This window comes from Sinocyclocheilus anshuiensis, unplaced genomic scaffold (genome assembly GCF_001515605.1).
Source record: "Sinocyclocheilus anshuiensis isolate Anshui unplaced genomic scaffold, SAMN03320099.WGS_v1.1 scaffold714, whole genome shotgun sequence".
Taxonomy (NCBI): domain Eukaryota; kingdom Metazoa; phylum Chordata; class Actinopteri; order Cypriniformes; family Cyprinidae; genus Sinocyclocheilus; species Sinocyclocheilus anshuiensis.
This window is the reverse complement of record NW_015546068.1, coordinates 238,614-247,160: the sequence shown is the minus strand read 5'-3', so window position 1 is coordinate 247,160 and position 8,547 is coordinate 238,614. Positions and strand designations below refer to the sequence as shown.

At 37.4% G+C, this 8,547-nt stretch overlaps 1 protein-coding gene across 2 annotated transcripts; it reads right to left on the bottom strand.

The window, feature by feature from the left end:
- Window positions 1-83: 83 nt before the first annotated feature.
- LOC107699653 (septin-2) lies at window positions 84-8,232 on the bottom strand. Of its 2 annotated transcripts, XM_016500976.1 has the most exons (7): window positions 8,180-8,232; window positions 7,750-7,849; window positions 7,584-7,670; window positions 6,194-6,317; window positions 1,400-1,534; window positions 1,265-1,311; window positions 340-411 (listed from the first exon to the last, which is right to left on the bottom strand). In XM_016500976.1, exons 1-7 carry the CDS (start codon window positions 8,201-8,203, stop codon window positions 407-409), a joined length of 522 nt encoding a protein of 173 aa, XP_016356462.1. In that variant the 5' UTR covers window positions 8,204-8,232; the 3' UTR covers window positions 340-406. The 2 variants fall into 2 exon arrangements, with proteins under 2 accessions (XP_016356461.1, XP_016356462.1); XM_016500975.1 differs by lacking the exon at window positions 1,265-1,311 and having other exon boundaries at window positions 84-411.
- Between the last annotated feature and the right edge of the window lie 315 nt (window positions 8,233-8,547).

The following is an 8,547-nucleotide window of genomic DNA, read 5'->3' as shown; positions in this document are numbered from 1 at the left end:
TTTAAATTCGAATATAATTCAAATTTTGATAATATTTAAGTAGAAAATTCGAATTTAGTTTTTCAGTCATTTTGACAGCCCTAGTACACACCCCACGCTACAGTAACACACTGTCTGATCACCAAACACTCGATGCACTAGTAAAAAGTGTTTCTCATTGTCTTAATGCTGTAATCAACACCAACGAAGATCAAATATAACATCTGTTGTAAGTTTTGTGGCTTGTTGTCAGCTAGTCATGTGGTCAAATGATCAGTTGTGCTTGTTGTAGACAGAGCGAGTCAGATCCTCACCCTTCTCTTGAGACGGTCTCTCTCTCTCAGCGTGAGCGTGTCAGCTTTGGCGATCACAGGGACGATGTTGACTTTGCTGTGGATTGCCTTCATAAACTCAACATCCAGAGGCTTCAAGCTGGGAAATTAAGCACAAATGGAAGCACAAATCACATAAAAAAAGTGTTTAAATGTTTGGGGTCAGTAAGATTTGAATGGAATTAATACTTTGATGCATCCTTACTAAATGAAACTGATCAAAGTTAAACACATTTATAAAGTTACAAAAGATCTCTATTTCAAATAAACGTTCTTTTGAATTCCTTCAAACAAAACCATTCATAAATGTTTTCAACATTGATAAAAATAAGAAATATTTTGTGAGTGGCAAATCAGCATATTAGAATGATTTCTGAAGGATCATGTGACACTGAAGACTGGAGTAATGATGCTGAAAATTCAGCTTTGACTCACTGGAATAAAATTCCAAAATATATATTCAAATAGAAAACACTTATTTTAAATTTAAAGTACATTTCAGAATATTGGTGATTTTACTGTATTTTTGATCAAATGAATGCAGCCTTGGTGAGCAAAAGTTTCAAATATATAAAAAAATCTTAACAACCAGAAACTTTTTAACAGTAGTATACAAATTTATGAGCCCATGAGAATGAAAACAAAACGATATGTCCAGCAAATTTCACCCTGAAATGATGTGATGTGACTGTTTGGTTGCAATTTTTCCTGGCAATTCATGTCAGCAATAAACTTTTCTCCAAGGTCACCGAACATTTAAATCATCATGCTCAGTGTGAACAATTAACGTGAATTTTCACTTGTGATTTTATTGTCTTTTAATTTCTCCGAGGCTTGTTTTACACTTAATGTGAATAGCATGTATGTAAAAAATCAGCTGTAATTTCTGATGGAAGATTCATGTCACTTTTAAACTTAAACTTTAAAGTGCAAAGTTTTTATGTAATTTTCACCTGTGGTTTTTGTTGGTGATTCATGTTGCTTTAATGCATAACTTCTGCTGTAAACAGGCCTTAACATTTAACATCTGCAAGAATAAAATTTTTATTGACTGATGATGAAAGGCAGAACATGTGCAGGTGTTTTACCCGTGTCCAAACGGAGAGATGAAATAAAAGCAGCAGTGCACTCTGTTGTCAACGATGTGTCTGCGGTTCAGTCCGCTCTCGTCATGCAAGTATCGCTCGAACTGATTATCAATATACTGGATGATCGTCTTAAAGCTGTCGAACAGAATAAAGCAGATATCAGAGAACAAGCTGAAAGGAAATGCTCAGACATAAAAGCTTGTGATTGTATTAAACAAGTGCATTAAACAAGCATCGGATGCGGATCTCAGCTGAACAAAACCATAATCTAATCATGAGATATCTGGATGCACTTAGAAATGACAAACAGCCACTGTCCAAATAAAGCTTATCAAAACGCTCCACAACATCATGTTTACAGGTTCCTGTCCAGCATAGACGGACCACATGCACCAGTGTTAACTTATTTTCCATGGAGATCTTAGTATAGATTTTAATAATATTTTGATATTTTTAATATTTAATAGTTTTTATTTTAAATGTAATTAAATGTTAGTAATTTAGTTTTTTGTAATTGTTATTAGTTTGAGTTTTTGTTTACATATTTATAGTTTTTAATCTTTTTTATTTCAGTTTTAGTTTTTTAGTACATGAGGTTAAATAACAAAACTAAAAAAATAAACAATTATTTATTTATTATTATTATTGTTTTCTTTTTTTTTACAGTTTTAGTTTTTTAGTACATCAAGTTAAAGCTAAAAATGAGAAATGCTGACTTGGCTGGAATAATTTTTAAAAATGTTTTTCTATTTTATACACACGTGGTCAGAATTGTTGGTACCCTTGGTAAATATGAACAAAGGCGGCTGTTAAAATCTTTTATTTAAAAAAAAATCACAAAAATGTAACCTTTCATTGGAGAATAAGAATTTAAAATGGGGGGAAATATCATTATGAAATAAATTATGTCTAATACACATTGGACACAATTACTGGTACCCCTAGAAATGTAATATATAAATATATTTATAAAAACATATAAAGTTATTGTTAACTATAATTAGCCTAACTATAATTATTGAATGCATCAACTCTCAGTTCTCTAAAGCCTCGCCACCAGCTTCCCTTTTGCTCTACAGTCTCCTGACTTATCTAAACACCACATTCTAAACTAAACTAAACTAAACTAAACTAAACTAAACTAAACCCCTAACCAGAACTAAGCCACTTCTGTGTCTTCTGATAGACCTCATGCATGAATTGGGTTTGAGACCGCAGCCTTATCGAGAGGTTGAAGGAGAAGAAGACATGACATGACAGTAGGTAGGTAACATGGATGGCACATTTTCATTATCAGCCTGAGAAGTCTGTGGGTGAGAGATGGGGAGGATATTGTTCTTTCAAACAGGCCGTTCCCAGCATTCCTCAGCAACGCTCAATTACCAATAGAGCATCAAGAGACAACAGCTGCCTCCAGTCTACAGTCAAGTGCCATTGTGTAAATAATCTGTTATGCAGATACACAAACACAAAACATCGGGTATTAAATTAATAATCAGTCCGGTCTACCATTCAAGAGGTCAGCAAGTTCTAAAAGTTCTAATTTAATGGTAGATATCTGTGATAATAAACAGCTAGTTCACCTATCTAAGAGCAGCACTAATAGCACTAATGCAAGTGCACTCAAGAGTAAACACACATTATGTTTAGGGAAAATGAAACGTTGGAATGGGCCAAGATGGCATCTGGCCGAGATCTACTGCTTTATTTTAAGCAACAGATCTTTAATATGCATGCTGTGATTTAGCTGTTAAGACAGTTTGGATGGTAGAAAACTTAACATCGCTAAATGCATCAACTTTAAAGCAACATTCAAACATAATATGATGCATGCATGCAAATTTTTTTTTTTTGTTGAGAATTCTGCCATTAGCATTGCGTTTCTAATATGCAAGTTAAAATAGTCAAAAAATTTTAATTCCATCACAAGTCGCCTGAATTTGTTGTCCATCTAGCAGTTTTTGAATGCAAGATGATGTCTAAGACAAAACGTTTTTCTTTAAGAGTGCAGGTGCTTGTTTATTTTTACAATGAAAAGTTGCCTTGATGTTTAGTTATCTAAAGTAACGATGTTCAGAAGTGTGATTTAGGTGTCCAAATAACTAAGAAATTTTCAGATTCTATGTATAAATAAATGAGTCAGTTATGATGGACAATGTACAGTTATGAATGTTTTAATTGTTCAGGCTGAATATAGCCTGTGGGAAAAAACAGTTCTTGTGCCTGGCTGTTCTGGTGGTCGGTTGCTCTGTAGTATCGTATTGGCGTTTCGTCCAGACGGATCCGGCGTTTTGGGAGTCTGAAACCGCTATCTTTTGAAACCGAGTCCCAGAGTGGATAAATCTGAAAACGACACCCTTGCGTTTTCGCGTGTACAGCCAATCCGTATATTTTGTGAAACGATAATGTCATCACCCCACGTCTCAACCCTAGTCAGACTCCGCTACGTCATGTAACAGCAACAACAACAATTGCGGACAACATGCTTGTGTTCGTGCTGCAGAAGCTAAAGAGTCTATTAGCTTTACTAAAGCAAAATCAAAAATTACTAATGCAAAAATGTTTGTATACAGTGTGCAAGGTTTATGCGCATGCTCCAAGTCTTCTTCTCCATTTTTAGTGTATCTCTGTGGCAGAATTACAGCGCCAAATACTGGTCTGGCTTGTATACTACGTCGTTTTGAGTCGGTTTCAGTAGTTTCGTGTGTCCGCAAATATTTCTTGAGACGACACCGTGTTTATGGAATTTTATTTTTTTTACAACGAGGAAAAAAAAAGGATCGGATAGGATAAGCTCTGGCTTTGTGTGGATGTGGTCTTATTTTAGAACCGGGTCTTCTGTCTTCTGAAGGCCCGGTTCACATCCTCGACACAGACCTTAAGCGCAGGTTGAATGGTGGGTGAGGGAGGGAGTGGGGTTGCAGGAGGGGTAGGTGAATGTGTGAAGTGCAGATCAGAGCGGGTGTGGGGTGTGAGACTGGGTTTCTCAAACCGGCAGTAAAACACATTCAGATCGTCAGCCAGTTGTTGATTCTCCACAGACTGCAGGGATGGTGTCTTGATGTTCCTCAGATCAGTCCATACTGATGCCGGGTCGTTGGCTGAAAACTGTTTTTTCAGCTTTTCAGAGTAGTTTTCTTAGCCACTCTTCTTCTTTTGTTCCAGTGATCGTTGAAGATCTGTGTGAAGATGGGGGCCAGTTGGTCAGCACAGACTTTTAGACAGGCAGGTGAAACACTGTCTGGGCCTGAAGCTTTCTTAGTCTTCTGTTTTCTGAAGACCTGGTTCACATACCTTAAGCGCAGGTTGAATGGTTGGTGAGGGAGGGAAGGAGGGGGGTTGCAGGAGGGGTAGGTGAATGTGTGAAGTGCAGATCAGAGCGGGTGTGGGGTGTGAGACTGGGTTTCTCAAACCGGCAGTAAAACACATTCAGATCGTCAGCCAGTTGTTGATTCTCCACAGACTGCAGGGATGGTGTCTTGATGTTCCTCAGATCAGTCCATACTGATGCCGGGTCGTTGGCTGAAAACTGTTTTTTCAGCTTTTCAGAGTAGTTTTCTTAGCCACTCTTCTTCTTTTGTTAGTCTGTTTCTGGCCTGGTTATACAAGATTTTATCCCTACTTCTGTAAGCATACTTCTTGGCATGACGAAGCTGTTTGAGTTTCCCAGTAAACCACGGTTTATCATTATTGAATGATAGGAATGTCCTGGTGGGGATGCCCATATCCTCACAGAAGCTGATATATGAAGTTACAGTCTCTGTGAGCTCGTCCAGATCTGTGGCTGCAGCTTCAAAAACACTGCTCCGCTTCATTAGTACATCTTTTAACAGTCCTTATTACAGATTTAGCTGATTTCACTTTCTGCCTGTAGGTCGGTATAAGATGAACTAGACAGTGATCAGAGAGCCCCAAAGCTGATATGCATGAGTGATATGCATCCTTTATTGTGGTGTAACTGATCCAATTTATTACTGTCTCTGGTGGGACATGTAATGTGCTGTTTGTATTTTGTCAGTTCGCGGGAAAGATTTGCTTTGTTAAAATCTCCAAGAACAATTTAAACTGTACACTGTACCAAATGTATCATACCACTTTTAGAATTATAAAATAATAATAAGCAAATTTCAAATAAATGCAAAATGATAAAATAATATGAATTAAATACATTAAAAAATATATATTTTAAGTATGAATCATTCTTCTAATTAAAGACATCTCCAGATGTCTCCAAAGGGAGGTTTGATCTGATTTAGCTCACTCCTCAGGACAAATTTAGCTAATGGTGCATGGTACGGCATGGTACGGCACGGCATGGCATGGCCATACCGTTACCAAAATGTGACGTGTAAACCCTGCTGATCACTGATTGGCCGGAGAGAATCTCCACTACCTGCGTCATTGAACTTGCAACACGAGAACTAGACCCACTAGATTAAATCAGCACAGCCAGTGAGGAACGAACGCAACTTTTTTTGAATGAATGCAACAGTTTCGAACGAGCGCACCTATTTTAAACAACAAAATAATGGCTGTTTAGTGGTCTGTTGAGGAAGTACAGACGTTCCTCTCATTGATAGCTGAGGAGCGGATCCAGTGAGTGTGATGGGACGACACGGAACGGAAAAATTTTTCGGGAGGTCGAGGCAGTAGAGGCGGCGCAACTATAACAACATGTCTATGATCCCGCCCACTCTAAAGCGGTACTAAACTGCAGTGGAAACGCAAACTCAGCCGAGCCATGCCGAGCTGTACCATGCAGTGGAAAAGCGCCATAAGTAAACACATACTGACCAGTCCTGGCTGTTTATGGCATCTCCGTATCCGGGTGTGTCCACCACAGTAAGGCGGAGCTTCACTCCCCTCTCCTCGATTTCCACCGTGGACGCTTCAATCTGGACCGTGCGCTCGATCTTCTCTGCAAGTACAACAAAACCCCATCAGAACAAAAAAACTCAAGTTCACAAGAAAAAAAAGAGAAACACTTGGAAGGCACATCAAGACAAATCAAATTAAAAATATTCATGATTTACTGATGCACCATGAAAAAGATTAATGAGCATTTTCTGAGAACCTCTGGGAGGAGGCCCTGGGCTACAGATGGGATTACTTTCTTGAAAACAACCTTTTACTCTAGAGAGCTTTATTAGACAAAGTGCTCAACAGAGGGAATTTTATATCCATTGAGCATTTAAATTTTAAATCATAAATGTTCTGCATTCCACCGGGAGCAGCATCTTGCTGAAGAAAATATTACTTTACGCAAAAAAGCATTTGGACATTTAACGCACACTTAAAAAAATTTCTTAATTTATAGCATTAGGTGAAATATGCAATAAATAGAATAGAATATAATAGAATGTCATTTAAGTATCATTTAAAACAAAACACGTCTATTTGTGAAATGTTTTTTTGAAAAATGCTTGTGCAATTACACAAATGCTTTTACAATTACAGGGTTTCTGTAGGTTTTATAAAGGTAAATTTAAGACTTTTTAAGACCAAGTAATGGAAAACTAAGCAATAAATGGAAGGGAACATAAATGTCAATATGATCTCTAAATGTAATGTCTAGGGAGCAGAAAATGAGTTTTAATTAGAAAACTTTTTAATCAATTTGACAAAAAATACTTAAGGTTTGAATACCTCTGCTTCTAACCACTAGAACTTTTGCAGTACCTTACGCTACGCCTACGTCCTACATCATCCGCTGGACGCCACTCTCTCGTGAATGTGCGTTTCAGTTAGCGGAAGCTAGAGATTACAGTTTATAAAGTTTTAAATATGGATATTTTTCTTACAAAAATGCATCAATTCGCTTCAGGAGGCATTTATTTACCCCCTGGAGCCGTGTGGAGTGCCCTACTGGCAGATGTTTGTTCTTGTTTTAGGCATAGACTTTATGAATTTCAGACTTTCGGCTCTGATTTAAGACCTTTCAAGACCATTTTAAGACCCACAGAAAGACTGCAATTAAAACATTCTAAGATATTTCGTTATCGAATGTAATGGCATTCAGACAGCTTTACGTGTGTTTTGAGTGTTCACATACTTTTCGGGTCAAAATGAAGTTTATCTACAGAGGCTTTTCTCATGACTGCTAGGGATAATTTCAGTCTGGGATACAATATCCTGTAGAGATAATGAAGACCTCAGGAGACCCGTGTACGTGTGTGTGTTTTACCTGCCGCTCCAGGTATATAGCGCTCTGGGTAGAGGTCAGTCAGGAAGAGGCTGTTGATCAGGGTTGATTTGCCAAGACCAGACTCTCCTGAGATGACAAGTAACAGCCGGTTAAAAGCACAGTGTGTGTCTGTCTGAATCCATGTGTGTGTTTATATGTTCCTCACCTACAACCATCAGTGTAAACTCAAAGCCTTTCTTCACAGACTTCCTGTGAACCTGATTTGGCAGGTTGGCAAATCCCACATATCCTGCAGCATCAGGGAACTAGAAGCATACATCAGAACGGTTACACTGAGACAAATAAAGTTTAATATGTACATGTTTAAGAGTTAAATGTGAAGTGTGTTATTCCAAATGGAATAGCATAATAATAATAATAATAAAAGCATGATCTCCCAAACACTCCCTTCAACTTCTATTGGTTGAGAAAACTGATAGTCCCACCCATAAACTCACTCCATTGGTTTAGTCAGAATTGACATGCCATGTCATGCCAAAAAACATATTAATGACATATTATTTACAAAGACTATGAACATTAAATATTTTAATATCCAAAACAATTACACACTTCACCTTTAAACAGAATCTTACCTTTCCTTTTTCTCCATGCGACATGATGCTCCTGCCTGATGATACAACTAAATAAAGAAAAAAAGATATACATAAATATATATAATTAAATAAATAAATTTAATCAAGACTTTTAGAACTCCTAATAGGTTTTTCTTAAAGGGGTCATATGATGCGATTTCAATTTTTCCTTTCTCTTTGGAGTGTTACAAGCTCTTGGTGCATAAAGAAGATCTGTAAAGTTGCAAAGACTAAAGTCTCAAATCTTTATTCTTTATAAAAGTTAAGAGTCAACCACACCTACCTAAAACGGCTCGTTCTAACACGCCCCCACATACCTACGTCACTATGTGGGAAGATTTGCATAACGCCGCCCAAATGTTCACGCA